Source organism: Choloepus didactylus, chromosome 4 (genome assembly GCF_015220235.1).
Source record: "Choloepus didactylus isolate mChoDid1 chromosome 4, mChoDid1.pri, whole genome shotgun sequence".
Taxonomy (NCBI): Eukaryota; Metazoa; Chordata; class Mammalia; order Pilosa; family Megalonychidae; genus Choloepus; species Choloepus didactylus.
The window spans coordinates 170158437-170175285 of record NC_051310.1 but is presented as its reverse complement, the minus strand read 5'-3'; the positions used below and the strand labels follow the sequence as shown (position 1 = coordinate 170175285).

Sequence of the window (16849 nt, the reverse complement as noted above, 5' to 3'; positions counted from 1 at the left end):
TGGGAGCCTAGGATTTAGCAACCGGCCGCCACCCTCCCCCAGACGAATCAACTGCGACCGCATTCACCAGCCAAGTACTGGAGTTGGTACCTGGTTCTTTGTACCCCTTTTCTTGGGACACAGCCCTTTTCCAATATTCTGAGCTCAGCAGACTCCTAAACCTCTTTTTAAAAATTTATTTACTTTTTTTGTCATCAGCCCTGCCTCCTCTCTGCCAGGATAAATCTCCAGGTTCCTTTACTGCTTGCTCTGGGTTTATGTGTGCACGTAGCATGTATTCAGTAGTCCAAATTTCTCAATTAAAATTGCAATTGATGTGAGTATATTTCAATAAAACTGAATTTAATTTTAAAAAAAAGAGATCAACTTGGAGGTCCAGACTAAGTAAGGAACTGAGAGAAAATTTTTATGCACCTGAAAAATGTGTATAGTGGATATATAAACAAGAACTGGAAGGCCAAGAGCTTGTATTCATAGAGCAGAAGTTTGGATATGAGATTTTTATGATAGATTCCAGGCGATGACAAGGTACAAGTATAACCTGGGAATGGGGTGAAGTGTTGGTAATTTAGGAGAGACAAATCCAAATGGCCTTAGAAACACCCTCCCTTTCCTCTTTTAGCAGCTTAGCAGAGAGCTAGTGCAGCAAGTGCCACCGAGCTCAATGGAAAAATAAGCTGATGTCAGCCACTGAGATCCTGAGCTACCACCGCCCCCCTTTCTATTGAAGCCATTTATTCAATCACAGAGCTTCCATATATACCCTTTATCATGTTGAGGAATTTCCCTTCGATTCCTACATTTTGAAGTATTTTTATCAAGAAAGGATGCTGGATTTTGTGAAATGCCTCTTCTTCATCAATCTCTGCCTCACCTCTTCTACACACATGTAATGCCCAGGGTAGGTCCCTGTCTACTCCCTACAGGAACTCTAGCCATGGTCCAGCTAAACCCCCTTCTCTGTGGCAGAATGAGTGAGTGCTCGGAGGATCGAGTGCATCGTTATTATCTGCCTGTAAGAAAGCACCCCACCCCAAAAAGGAAAAAAACCTTTTACTTGTACCACTAAAAAAAAAAAAAAAAAAAATTGCAATTGGTGCATGGTTGAGCTACATTCCCTTGCTCCCAGTAGGGACTGCTTCTTTTTCCCACAGCGAAGTTTTCCAATTTAGCCTGCTGTGCCGGTGGGGGGAGGCACGCCAGCTCCACACTTTGGGGAGCGTTAGTTAAAATTCTATGCTGCGATCTCAGCTATTCCACCCATTCCTGACTGGTGCACAATGTTGTCTGGTCATGGATGTCTCCCCATTAGTTGTTCCAGACCATTTTCTAGTTGTTCCTGGCTATTTACTAGTTTCTCTAGAGGAATAACTAAATTCCACACCTCCCTATGCTGCCATCTTGCCCTGTCTCCCACACATTAACCTTTGACATCTGCTGATGGTCACGCTATATTGAATCCAAGATACAGCTAGATCAGTTGTGTTTAAAACTGTTCCCTAGAGACCACAGGGATAGAGACTGAGTGGATCAAGGGCGGTGAGATTATATTCCTACACACTCCCAAACCTGTTTCAACCAAAGCAGCTTGATCTTTGTATGTTCATATATTGGTATTTTGCATAAGTTTTTATTTGAATAAGGGGTTCTATTTCTTTTTTTGAAAAGCTTATAAATGGCTGACCTACACAGTGACTTTTTGACCAACTTTTCCACTGCTGAGAGTCATGGTTTTCACTGAAATCCTCTCCCCTCCCAAAGAGCTGTCAAAGTTCCATCAAGTGACTATTCCACCATTTTCCCATTCTCTCCACTTCCAACCTCTCTTGTGCGCACATAAACCCCTCAAGTCTAGACTTGGATTTTTAGCAAATCCAGCATTTGGTGAGCTTTTCTATATTCGCTCTCATAAGAAAAGCCCATAGACTGTTTTCAAATAAAAATACTAAACTAAGTGACAAATAGGTATTGCTAAGTTAAACAAAAGCTAATGATAATGAACAATTATAATTTATAATACAGTATTGGAAATATAAGTTTTTAATGTATAAAAAATGCTGGTGTATAGAAATTTCACTGCTTTTTGTGCATTGATATTGTATCCCGCCACTTTGCTGAACTTGTTTACCAGCTCTAGTAGCTTTGTTGCAGTTTTTTCAGGACTTTCTAAATAAAGGATCATGTCATCTGCAAATAGTGACAGCTTACTTCTTCCTGATTTGGATGCCTTTTACTTTTTCTTGCCTAACTGCTCTAGGCAGAACTTCTAGCACAATGTTGAATAATAGTGGTGTCAGTGGGCATCCTTGTTTGGTTGCTGATTTTAGAGGTAAAGCTTTGTTTCTCACCTTTTTTTACAGTGTTACCTGTGGATTCTTCATATATCCCCTTTATCATGTTGAGGAATTTCCCTTCGATTTCTACATTTTGAAGTATTTTTATCAAGAAAGGATGCTGGATTTTGTCAAATGCCTCTTCTTCATCAATCAAAATGATCATGTGATTTTTCCCTTTTGATTTGTTAATATGGTTTATTAAATTAATTGCTTTTCTTGTGTTGAACCACCCTAACGCCCCTGGGATAAAACCCACTTGGTCACAGTGTATAATTTTTTTAATGTGCTGCTGGATTTGATTTGCAAGTATTTTGTTGAGGATTTTTGCATATACATTCATTAGCAAGATTGGTATGTAATTTTCTTTTCTTTTTGTATCTTTATCAGGCTTTGGTATTAGGATGATACTGGCTTCATAGAATGAATTAGATAGTGTTTCCTCCTCTTTAATTATTCAGAAAAGTTTGAGCAGCGTGGTATTAATTCTTCTTGGAATGACTGGTAAAATTCACCTGTGAAACCATCTGGTCCTGGGCTTTTCCTTGTTGGGAGGCTTTTGATGACTGATCCAATCTCTTTAGTTGTAATTGTTGTTAAAGTCCTCTATTTCTTCTTGAGTCTTTGTACGTTATTCATGTTTTTTTCTAGGAAACTGTTCATTTCATCTAAGTTGTCTAGTTTGTTAGCATACATAGTATACTCTTATGATCTTTTTAAGGGGTCTGTGGAAATGACCACCCTTTCATTTCTGATTTTATTTATTTGCATCTTCTCTCTTTTTGCCTGTCAGTCTAGCTAAGGATTTGTCCATTTTATTCATCTTCTCCAAAAACCAACTTTTGGTTTTATTGATTCTCTCTATTGTTTTCTTTTTGTTCTCAGTTTCATTTATTTCCACTCTAATCTTTATTTCTTTCCTTCTGCTTGCTTTGGGATTAGTTTACTGTTCAAGAGCAACACACAAAAATCAAGTGCTTCTATACACAAGTAATGAGCTATCCAAGGAGGGAATCAAGAAAACATTTCCATTTACAATAGCAACTAAAAGAATCAAATATCTAGGAATAAATTTAACCAAGGATGTAAAGGACCTATATTCAGAAAACTAAAAAACAATGCTAAAAGAAATCAAAGACCTAAGTAAATTCATGCTCATGGATTGGAAGGCTAAATGTCATTTAGATGTTAATTCTACCTAAATTATCTATGGATTCAATGTAATACTAATCAAAATTCCAACACTCTCCATTGCAGATATGAAAAAACTAATTATTGAATTTATTTGGAAGGATAAGAGGCCCTGAATAGGCAAAATCATCTTGAGAAAGAAGTTGGAGGATTCATGCTTCCTGACTTAAAAGCTACAGTGGTCAAAACATCATGGTAATGGGATAAAGATAGACATATTGATCAACAGAATAGAACTGAAAGTTCATAAATAGACCCTCAGATCTACGGTTAATTGATTTTTGACAAGGCTCCCAACCCCACTCAACAGGGACAGCACAATCTCTTCAATAAATGCTGCTGTGAGAACTGGATATCCATATCCAAAAGAATGAAAGAGGAACCCAATCTCACACCCTATACAAAGATTAACTCAGGATGGATCAGAGACCTAAATATAAGAGCCATTAACATAAAAATCCTAGAAGAAAATGTAGGGAAACATCTTCAAGATCAAATGATATGCAGTAGTTTCTTAGATACAATGCCCAAAGCACAAGCAACAAAAGAAAAATAGATAAATGGGACCTCCTAAAATTGAACACTTCTGTGCTTCAGAGGACTTTGTCAAAAGGGTGAAAAGGCAACCAACCCAACGGAAGAAAATATTTGGAAACCACAAATCCAACAAAGGATTAATATCCAGAACATATAAAGGTATCTTCCAACTCAACAATAAAAAGTCAAACCACCTAATTTAATGGGCAAAAGACATTCTTAAATACTCATTTTTCGAAAGAGGAAATACAAACAGCTAAAAAATGCATGAAAAGATGTTCATCTTAATTAGCTCTTAGGGAAATGCAGATCAAAACCACAATGAAGTATGATTTTACACCTACCAGAATGGCCGCTATTAAACAGGAAACCACAAGTGTTGGAGAGGATGTGGATAAAGAGGAATAATTATTTACAGCTGGTGGGAATGCAGAATGGTTCAGCTACTTTGGAAAGCAGTTTGGCACTGGGAGTTAAGTATGGAGCTGAAATATGATCCAGCAATCCTGCTATCTGGTATATACCCAGAAGAACTGAAAGCAGGGACATGAGCATAGATTTACACACTGATTTTCACAGCAGCATTATTAACAATTGCCAAAAGATAGAAACAACCCAAGTGTCCATCAACCAATGAATGGATAAATTTAAAAATGTGGTATATACCTATGATGGAATATTATTCAGCAGTAAGAAGGAATGAAGTCCTGAAGCATACAACAACATGGATGAACCCTGAGGACATCATGTTGAGTGAAATAAGTCAGACACTAAAGGATGAATCATATATGATCTCACCAATATGAACTAATTATAATATGTAAACTCATAGAGATAAAATCAAGAATACAGGTTACCAGGAGACAGAATGAGGCTAGAGAATGAGGAGTGGTTGCTTAAGATTTGCAGAATTTTTAACTAGGTTGAATTTCAATATATGGAAGTGGACAGAGGTGACGGTAGCACATTATGATGAGTGCAATTAACAGCATCGAATTATGCGTGTGATTGTGGTTGAAAGGGGTAATTTAGAGTCATGTATGTCACTAGAAGGAAAGCTAGAGGTTAAAATATGGGATTGTACAACCGTGAATCTTGTGGTGGATGATGACTGAGATTAATGTAAAAAAGTTCTTTCATGAACTAGAATAAATGTTGTTGCTATTAACAAGGAGTTAATAATAGAGTGGTATATGGGAAAAATGCATCTATTGAAAACTCTGGACTATAGTTAACAGTAATATTTTACTATTCTTTCATCAACAGTGACAAATGTACCACACCAATGCTAGTGATCAATGAAGGGGTGGATAAGGGGTATAGATTTTTTTTTTTTTGAGTAATGAAAATGTTCAAAATTGATTGTGGTGATGAATGCACAACTATGAGATGATACTGTGAGCCACTGATTGTATACGTTAGATGGATTGTATGGCATGTGAACATATCTCAATAAAATTAACTTTAAAAAGGAAAACAGCAATTGCTGGGCTCACAAAAATCATAAGTTGAAAGTTACTGGAAAAATCTTTAATTTTCTTGGGTCTTAGTTGAAAAATGTAATTGATTTTTAGTTTCACTTCCCCTTACTCATAATATCCTGAAAATCAACAGAGGAAGAAATTATTTCAAATTCTTTAATAAAATTTTATTCATTTAGTCGGTCAGTCATTAAATATTGCTTTAGCACCTGTCATGTCCTAGACACATGTAGGCTCTCTGACAATCTAATAATGAATTAGAAAATGCTGATTTTAAAAAATATGTTTAATGCTTTGGTTTTATATTGGATATTTGTCATCCTACTCCATTACTGTTCTTATTCTTTCAGTAAGGAGTGGTTGGTTTTATTATCTTTAATTAATAGTTCTATAACTAAGACAGAATGGACCTAACTTTCCCACTGAATGTGAGCTAATCACTTAAGCAGGGCAGAATACCAAGACTAGCATGAGAATTCCAAGCCCAACGCTTTCACTACAGCTAGTAAGCTTTAGATTTTACAAAATTAAGTAATAATTTACTACATTTAGTAGTAATTTACAATCATTTTCCAGGGGTCTCTACGTGGAAGGTATATGATAGGGATCACAGTCTACAAAATTTCAAAAGATATGGTCCCTGCCTTTAGTGAGGGAGTTGTCCAATAATTTTCTTGTCCATCTATCAAATTAAGGAAAATATATATGCTGGATTACGCACATTGGATGGTTAATAAATGCTTTCCGATTAACTGAAGAATACGCTCAACATCTATTTCTATCATAAAAGTAGCTCATTACTGAAAACTTGAAAAACATAGACTAGAAGAAAGATGAAAGCAGAAACCACTCATAGCTCTAAGACTAATAATGTGTTTTTCCAGAGTTTTTAATCTACGTGTTTTTATATAATCTTACTAGCCCAGCTACAATGTGAGATGCAAAATGGTAACTGGACTCATTAATAGCAATCACAATTACATTTTTAATTTTCATATGAATTCCCACAAAATTATGGTAAAGATACAAAATAAATAATTGAAACAAAATGACTTTTGATACTAATTGATTTAGTTTCTACGCAACCGGAAATATATGGCTTAAAGGAAAACTCACATGGTTCTCTATAAGTATTAGTTCAGATAACTGCCTTGAGTTTACTAATATGAAGATAAAGAAGGGGGCCCAAAGAAGAGCAGAGAAGCTTTAGTTTAAACTACTCTGTGGCAGCACGTGGTAGCTGAGAGGTCTGTGTGCTTTGTGACAAAGTGAGAACAAAGAAAAATAAATGACAGATGAGAAAGAAAGTCACTGGCCTGAAACCCTGTGACAATCCAGCTATAAGCCCACTTCCTACTAAGAATGAAAATAGTCTTTGGGGAAAATTCCAAGGCTGGATCCAGTGGACTGGGTCAGAGTCAAGGGATACTTGCATGGGAAAGAAAAAGAAAATTCACCATAATTACATGTCACATCAAAAGTAAAACTGAGGAGGAACTTCCACTTCTGGAAAGATGAGTAGATGTACTTTCTCCACATTCTTCCCACTATGTACATCTAAAAACCCTGGACAGAATATGTAAAACAAACATAAGAAGACTCTGAAAAGCAGAGAGAGGAAGGCAAACTGGCTAGGGACTTTGATATACAAGTACAAGGAATAACACAATGGTGAATTCCTTGGGTTTTCTTTTTGCTTCACATATCCCAGACTTGGAGCTGAAGAAGCCAGCAATCCAGAAATACCAACAGACATACACACACACACACACAATTCCCCCCAAAAGCCAATGAACTAGGAAAGAAGCAGCCCAACAGGACAGAAAACTTTTAGATAATAACTACTCGATTCCAATCAAATGACAGACAAAACTGCAACCTTGCCCCAACCCATGACAGCTAAGACCCGGAACCTAGACTTCCACCCTGGAAAGGGTGTACAAAGGGCCCCAAGACGCTTACTAGGGTAGTGCCAGAGAGGACAAATAGGGATCCGGGACTTTCAACTCCATCAGCTGGTAATGAGCCCACCCTGCTACCCTCCCATGGCACTCAGCAGTAAGAAGGTGACCCATCTCCTCTCTGCTAGGTGGTGTCAGAAGAGGCCTAATACAGTCAGGTATTTTTCAAATAGAGGAGTGTGACCCACAGAAAAATGATAAGAGTAACCCTAAAGAGACAGCAGAGACCTACAGGTTACTTAGAGGTTACACAAAAGGGCTAAACCAGCCCTTCATTACATGGACTTTCTTTTGATTTCTCAGTCTTTCCCAGCCATTAAGAGTGACTTTATTGTCAGAGATGAAAACAGTTAATCTTGGATGAGCAGTTGGTCACTGTGGCACCTTTAGTAGCTTATTTTTCAGAGGAAGGAAAAATGAGAAGCTAAACCCCCAAGAAAAATCACAGATAGGAAGAATAAATATTTCTAGAGAATTAAAAAAGCAAAATAAAAATTGTACTTACAACTTGAGATTCTCGGGCTTTAGGAAACATTTTGGCAACATTAAGCCCATCAATGATAATATCAAATGGAGGATGGTATTTCACAAAATTCTGAAATCTCTCAAGTTCCTAAAAAAAGAAAAGTCAGACAAAATATTAACAAGAACTTAGTAAGGACTCTATTATAAACACACTTATTCATATCTTTCAAATACACACACACCCACACACACAAATGATACTCTCAAAATCAAATCTGAAAATGCCAGGCTAATGCAACTGCATATAATTATCTTACATACTTTTAATTTTATAGCACTTTATACTTCACAAAGTATTTTTACATGTTCTCTCATTTGATCTGTAATTAGCCCACCTAGAATGCTAAATTGACTCACGTGATAGTCATGATACAAATGAAATGTCAAAATCTCTATGTCCTGTCTGAAGCCCAGTATGCCAGTCTACCAAGGCAACTGTATTGAGATAACAAGACTCAATCACTGTAACTCCTCTTTGGTCATCAAGAGGATATTTTTGTTTGCTGGTGGCTGTTTTGAAGATTTGAGGACTCAGTCAATCATTCATTCAACAAATGTTTGTTGAGCACCTGCCTTGTGCCGAGGGCTCATTCTAGGTTCTCGGGATATAAAAATTACCAAAGAGACAAAAAATCCTGACTTAATGTAGCTTGCATTTTAGTGTCAGGAGACAAAAAATAAACTAAATAAATTATATTAAATTTGATGAGTGTTATGAAGAAAAAAAGGAGGGAGGGGTTCACTTCTCCTAATAATGGAGTAGTTTGTATTGGGCTGTCATATAATATAAACTCTAGATTAAAAAAACAAGTAATTGAAGGTACTAGAGAATGATCAAAAGCAGGCAGAAACTGGAGGGGACACTATACTTGAAAGAATGTTTGTGGTTTTGAAACCTGCCTGCAAATTATTTGATTCTCCTCCCATCATAAAGTAGTCTAATTCCCTTCACTTAAATATGGGCTGTACCTTGTGACTATTGCAATGAACAGCATGTGACAGAAGTATTGCCATGTGCCTTCCAAGACAATATAGCTTCCACCTGGCTATCACTCTTGGGATGCTTGCCTTTGGAACCCAGCCATCATGTTGTGGGAAAACCCAGGCAGAGGCCACACAGATGCTTGGCCCAACAGTCCAACTGAGCCCCAGCCATCACCAAGCATTAACCAACAGACCTATTAAGAGTGAGGAGAGAGAAGGAGGGCAAGATGGCTGCATCGAGAGGAGTGGAAGCTAAGTAGTCCCCTTGGAACAACTACAAAAAACCAGAAACAACTAGTAAATAATCCAGAATAACTGCGGGGGGACAAACGAGACCATCCACTCATCATACACCAACCTGAATTGGGAGGAATGCCCGAGAACGCAGCATAAAATCTGTACATAAAACCTGCAGAACCAAGTCGTGAGATCCCCTCCCCCATAGCCCGAGCTGCAAAGCCTCGTGGTGCCAGAGAGAAGCTCTCTCCCAGCAAGCGAATATAGCTCACCTGAGCTCCAACTGGGGTTTTAAGCAGCAAGTGTGAACTGCTCACTACAGGTACGCATCCCCAAAAAACAGACAGAGGCTTTGGGTGACGACTGACCTGGGAGAGCTGGAGGGTCGCCTTGGACTGGGTCTGAAGGGGACTATCTGTTTCTTTTTTGGCTCAGTGGAGAAAACCCCAGTCATTTTCAGTTTCCAGGGCTGTGACTCTGGGAAGGGTGGAGACAGCACAAGCAGAGAGAGAGAGAGACCATTGAAATGCTAATGACCTCCACCTGGGAGCTCTGTCTTCTCTAGGAGGAAAGGGGTGGGGCCCTTTCCATTCAGAACCAGACCCCAGAGCCTGGGGGAACACGGCCACACCTCCTCACACCAGTCAAGAATTATAGGCTAACAGGCGTCACCCGCTGGGCAGAAAAGCACAGTGACCCGAGGCATCAAAGGGTGGAGAAATTTTCTAAGATACACCCACAGGGAAACCAGATACTGAATATTTCTTCCCTCTGGGACCTGAGCCTGTTCTGGTCTGGGAAAACCTGAGTTGGATAACCAAGGAAACCATGCCTAGACAACAGAAAATTACAACCTACACTAAGAAAAACAAAGTTATGGCCCAGTCAAAGGAACAAACGTACACTTCAACTGAGATACAGGAATTTAAACAACTAATGCTAAATAAATTCAAAAAGTTTAGAGAAGATATTGCAAAAGAAATAGAGGCTGTAAAGGAAGCACTGGGCATGTATACGGCAGAAATCAAAAGTTCAAAAAAACTACTAGTAGAATCTATGGAAATGAAAGGCACAACACAAGAGATGAAAGACACAATGGAAACATACAACAGCAGATCTCAAGAGGCAGAAGAAAACACTCAGGAACTGGAGAACAAAACATCTGAAAGCCTACACGCAAAGGAGCAGATGGAGAAAAGAATGAAAAAATATGAGCAACATCTCCGGGAACTCAAGGATGAAACAAAGTACAATAATGTACGTATCATTGGTGTCCCGGAAGAAGAAGAGAAGGGAAAGGGGGCAGAAGCAATAATAGAGGAAATAATTAATGAAAATTTCCCATCTCTTATGAAAGACATAAAATTACAGATCCAAGAAGCGCAGTGTACTCCAAACAGAAGAGATGTGAATAGGCCTACGCCAAGACACTTAATAATCAGATTATCAAATGTCAAAGACAAAGAGAGAATCCTGAAAGCAGCAAGAGAAAAGCAATCCATTACATACAAAGGAAGCTTAATAAGACTATGTGCAGATCTCTCAGCAGAAACCATGGAGGCAAGAAGGAAGTGGTGTGATATATTTAAGATACTGAAAGAGAAAAACCGCCAACCAAGAATCCTGTATCCAGCAAAGCTGTCCTTCAAATATGAGGGAGAGCTCAAAATATTTTCTGACAAACAGACAATGAGAGACTTTGTGAACAAGACACTTGTCCTACAGGAAATACTAAATGGAGCACTACAGGGTGATAGAAGACAGGAGTGCGTGGTTTGGAACACAACTTTGGGAGATGGTAGCACAACAATGTAAGTACACTGAACAAAGGTAACTATGAATACGGTTGAGAGAGGAAGGTGGGGAGCATGTGAGATACCAGAAGAAAGGAGGAAAGATAAAGACTGGGACCGTGTAACTTGGTGAAATCTAGAGTATTCAACAATTGTGATAAAATGTACAAATAAGGTCTTTTATGAGGGAGAACAAGCAAATGTCAACCTTGCAAGGTGTTAAAAATGGGGAGGCATTGGGGGAGGGATGCAATCAGCATAAACTAGAGACTGTAACTAATAGAATCATTGTATTATGCTTCCTTTAATGTAACAAAGGTGATACACCAAGGTAAATGCAGATAAGAGGAGGGGATAGGGGAGGCATGTTAGACACTTGACATTGGTGGTATTGTCTGATTCTTTATTCTACTTTGATTTAAGGTTATTTTTCCTTTGGCTGCTTCCTAGCTGTCATTTCTTTGTCCTCTCTCTTTTGCCTCTCTACCTTCTTTGACTCTCCCTCCTGCCTTGTGGAAGAAATGTAGATGCTCTTATATAGATAGTGGTGAAGGTGGTGAACACATAGATGTATGACCATGCAGAGAACCATCGATTATTTACTTGGGATGGAATGTATGGTGAGTGAACAAAACCATATTAAAAAAAAAAAATGGGTTGATAACAAAACCTCGAGGGCAATATACTGAGTGAAATAAGCCAGACGCATTAGGACAATTATTGCAGGGTCTCACTGATAGGAACTAATTATAATATGTAAACTCATAGGCATGAAATATAAGGTACCAAGTTATAGGACGAGGCTTAAGAATGGGGAGTGGTTGCTTAGTATGAGCAGAATGTTCAATTAGGATGAACTTAAATGTTTGGAAATGAACAGGGGTGTTGGTAGCAAGATGTGAGAATAACTAACAGTGCTTAATGGTGTGTGAATGAGGTGGAAAGGGGAAGCTCAGAGTCATATATGTCACCAGAAGGAAAGTTGGAAGTCAAAAGATGGGAATGTATAAAACTGAATCCTATGGTGGGCAATGTCCATGATCAACTGCACATATACTAGAAATCACTTCCATGAACCAGAACAAATGTATGACAATACAATTAGAAGTTAATAATAGAGGGGCATGTAGGGAAGAACTATATACCTATTACAAACTATATACTACAGTTAGTGGTATTTCAACATTTTTTCATAAACAGTAACAAATGTACTATATCAATACTAAGAGTCAACAATTGAGGGGGGTTGGTTAGGGATAGGGGAGGATTAGAGTTTCCTTTTCTTTTTTTCTTTTTTCATCTTTCACTTTATTTCTTGTCTGGAGTAATGAAAAGTTTCTAAAAATTGAACAAAAATTAAGTGTGATGGATGCACAGCTGTATGAGGGTACCCAGGGGCAAGTGATTGTACACTTTGGATATTTGGATAATTGTATGGTATCTGAACAATCTCAATAAAAATGAAAAAAAAAATGGAAAAAAAAAGAAAGAAAGAAAAAAAAAAAAAAAGAGTGAGGAGATTTCAGATGACCCCAGCACCCAGGTGACTTCAACAGTATAAAGCCCCCAAGCAAAACCCACTAATTTAATCTAGCCAGTCCCCAGAACTAAGAAAGATAGTGACAATGATGACGATAATAATAATAAATAATCATTGTTTTATGCCACTACATTTGGGGTGGTTTGTTATCCATCAACAGATAATCAGAAAAGAAGGGAACTGCACCACGTGACATTTGCCTATATATGGCTTTTTGCTCATGGGCCCTCTCCAGTCAGCATAGAAAGCAGGGGCAGCTCAAAATCTAGCAGAAAGCTATAGACTTATTGGTTTGAAGAATCAGAAAACACAATTTGGACTTGCCAGAGAGGCTGGAAAGTAAGAAAGGTAATCCTCTATGCCTATTAATGGCAGGATACATTTTCTTTTCAAATGCATGTAGGACATTTGCCAAGACAGACCACAAACTAGGCCATAAAATAAGTCTCAGCACATTTCAAAATATTAAAATCTTAAAGATCACCATTCCATTTATCAGTCAATGTACACTAAGGCTACCTCTATCAATTGAAAATTGTGAATACTGCTGCCATAAACACCAGTGTGCAAATGTCCATTCATGTCCCTGCTCAGTTCTTCCAAGTATATACCCAATAACAGGGTTGCAGGGCCTTATGGCAACCCCATGCTTTTAGTTTCCTATGGAACCACCACACTGCCCTCCAGATAGACGGAACTATTGTATTTCCCCACCAAAAGTGAATAAGTACATCCCTCACTCCACATTTTCTCCAACACTCGTATCCTTCTGTTTATTTTTTAAACACTTTTATTCACACACTATACAATCCATCCTAAGAAAACAATCAATGATTCCCGGTATAATCATATAGTTATGCATTCACCACCACAATCTATATGAGGACATTTCCATTTCTTCTGTGAAGAAAGAGGAAGAGGAGGAAAAAGAAAATGAATAGAAAAAATAAAAATAAAAAAAGTACAATGAAGAAGAAAGGAAGGAAGGAAGGAAAGAAGGAAGGAAAGAGAAAGAAAGGTACTGCAAAGGTAGCAAAATGCAAAATTGGTAGATACGGATATCTGGAGGTGGGGGGGGGTGTTGGAGTTCTCTGTATGGGGCTTGTATTGTATTTGCAACTGTCCTATATGCTTGAAATTATTTCAATATAAAAATTAAAAAAAAAAAAAAAAAAAAAAGGCAGAGCAACCAACTGAACTTTAGACATCTCACAGGGCCGGAGAGATGAAAGGGGACCCTAGCCTAGATTCAGCCCAGTTTTTGAGTGGATTAAAGTAATCAGCCCCATTCTATCTGCATAGGCAAAAAAGTGAAAATCCTCTCTGGAAAGCCTGTACAATTTTTCATACATGATGTCCAGTATTCAATAACCAGGCATGCCAGAGGCAAGACCAAATGACAGAAAAACAAGAGAAAAAACAGACAATATAAATAGATACATGGATAAAACAGATATTTGTATTACCAGACAAGGACCTTAAATAGCTATAATTAATATATTAAGATCACAGAGGAAAAATAGAGAAATTAGATGAAGGGATGGGGAATTTCACCAGAGTAAAGGCAATTCTAGAACTTAAAAGTACCATAACCGAAATTAAGAACCCAGTAGATGGGTTTAACAGCAGAATAGACAGAAGATTAGACATGGCAGTAGGTAAGATCATTGACTGAAAGTGAGGCCAATATAAAATACCCAGACTGAAGCACAGAAAATAAGGATGATAAATACAAAAGAGAATTTAAGACAGAGAAAATTCTAACAAAATACTGTGGTTTAATAATAGAGAGGTGTATGGGAAAAATGTACCTATTGCAAACTATGGACTATATAGTTAACAGTAATATTTTAATATTCTTTCATCCACAGTAATAAATGTACTACACCAATACTATGGGTCAATAATGGGGGGGAATAAGGGGTATGGAAGGATTTGCATTTTCTTTGTAATTTTTATTTCTTATCTGAAGTAATGAAAATGTTCTAAAATTGATCATGGAGTTGTATGTACAACCATGAGATGATACTGTGAGCCAGAGATTGTATACTTGGGATAGTTTGTGTGTGTGTGAATATATCTCAATAAAACTACATTAAAAAAACAAACAAAAAACAAACAAAAAAAATACGATGAAAAGGTCATACGACACCACCACCACCACCAAGAATCCCATACCACTCCCTTATATCTCTCTCTTATAGACCTTTAGCTTTGGTATATTGCCTTTGTTACAATTAATGAAATCATATTACAATGTTACTGTTAACTATAGACTCTAGTTTGCATTGATTGTATTTTTTTCCCCTATACCATCTGTTTCAGATCTTTCTCCCAGGATGTTTCTCTCTAAGTGCCTGAGGGTCCTGTCTTAGCATATCCCGGGGAAAACTCTGGGGTTCATCTCTTAAGCATTAGCCAAAGTCTGCTTTCAATGGCCATCTTCAAAATGTCTCTCTTGGCTGCAGCACCAAACTCCTTCTGTCTGAGCTTTTATAGGGCTCCATGATTTAATTAAGATCCACACTGTATGGGCGAGGCCACACCTCCATGGAAATAATCTAATCAAAGGTATTACCCACAGTTGGGTGGTCACTTCTCCAAGGGAACACTCACTCAAGAAAGATTAATCAATCTGCCCCCACAAGATTGCATTAAAGAACATGGCGTTTTCGGGGACATAACACATCCAAACTGGCACACCATCCAAATTTCAACACCTTGCAAAGTTGACATTTATTTCTTCTCCCTCATTTGAAAACATTCTTATATCTGTACATTTAATCACCACCATTGACCACTCTAGGTTTCGCTAAGTTATACAATCCCAGTCTTACTCTTCTATCTTTCCTTCTAGTGTCATACATGCCCCTAGCCTTCCTCTTTCAACCATACTCTCACTCATCTTTGTTCAGAGTACTTACAATATTGTGCTACCAAAACACAGCATTGTGCTATCCATTTCTGGATCTATACAATCAATCCTGTTGAACATTCTGTACCCTTTCAGCATTAAATGCCTGATCATAATCTACCCTCTTTTTATCTCCTGGTAACCTGTGTTCTCAGCTTTAACTATCAAAGTTTGCTCATTAATGTTGGTTCATATTAGTGAGACCATACAATATTTGTCCTTTTGTTTCTGGCTAATTTCACCCACTGTGGTCTACCGTTTTGTCTTTTGGATTTTATATGTCATATCTTATTTTATTTTTATTTTTTCTCTCTCTCTTTTTACCCTTATTCCTAGTAACAGATGAGAAGAAAACTGGGAACAAAAACCAAATGACCAATGGGGGGAAGAGGGGTATGGGATGTTTTGGATGGTCCTTTTACACTTTTATTTTTTTTTTCTTATTTTTATTTTTTGGAGTAATGAAAATGTTCAGAAATTGATGTAGTAATGAATGCACAACTATGAGATGATACTGTGAACAACTGATTGTTCACTTTGGATGACTGTATGACATATGAATATATCTCAATAAAATTGCATTAAAAAACTTATAGGGTATGTTCACTGATTAAAAAAAAATTAAACAACAAACCAATGGCTGCAAGTTATCTATAAAAGCCCCAAATATTTCTAAATAACACTTCTTAATAACCCAAGGGTCAAAAGAAAAATTACAAGGGAACTTAAAAAATATTTTTAATTAAGTGATAACAGAAGTATTATGCATCAAACTTCATGGGATATAGTAAAGCAGTCCTTAAAGAGAAATGCATAGCTTTAAGTGCTTATATGTAAAGAAGAAAGGTCTAAAATCAATGATTTAAGAAGGTTCACCTTAAGAAGCTATAAAAAACAATGAAATAGAATTGAGAGTTGAGAATTGAGAGTCCAGAAATAAACCTACACATCGAAAGCCAATTGATTTCAACAAGGGTACCAATCCATTCAATGGGGAAACTTAGTCACCTTCAACAAAAAGCACAGTGGAAACTGGATTTCCATATGGGAAAGAATAAAGTTGGACTCCTGCCTCACACTATATACAAAAATTAACTCAAAATGGATCAATGACCTAAATATAAGGGCTAAAACCATAAACCCTTAGAAGAAAACGTAAGAGTAAATCTTCATGACCTTGGTTTTGGCAATGGCTTCTTGGATATGATATTAAAAGAACAAATAAAAGAAAGAAGAGATAAATTTGAAACTTTTTTGTTTCATAGGAATGTGGAAAGAACTGATAGTATGAGAGGAAATTTTTGGAAATTATATATCTGATAAGGTTTTAACATTCAGAATATAAAAATTACT

General features: G+C 37.3%; 1 protein-coding gene across 1 annotated transcript in view; it reads right to left on the bottom strand.

Moving 5' to 3' along the window:
- LOC119532401 (protein only RNase P catalytic subunit) overlaps positions 1–16849 on the bottom strand; it is an 83107-nt gene that overhangs the window by 16681 nt on the left and 49577 nt on the right. The window contains 1 exon segment of the mRNA XM_037834809.1: positions 8009–8116. Coding sequence (XP_037690737.1) covers positions 8009–8116 — 108 coding nt within the window.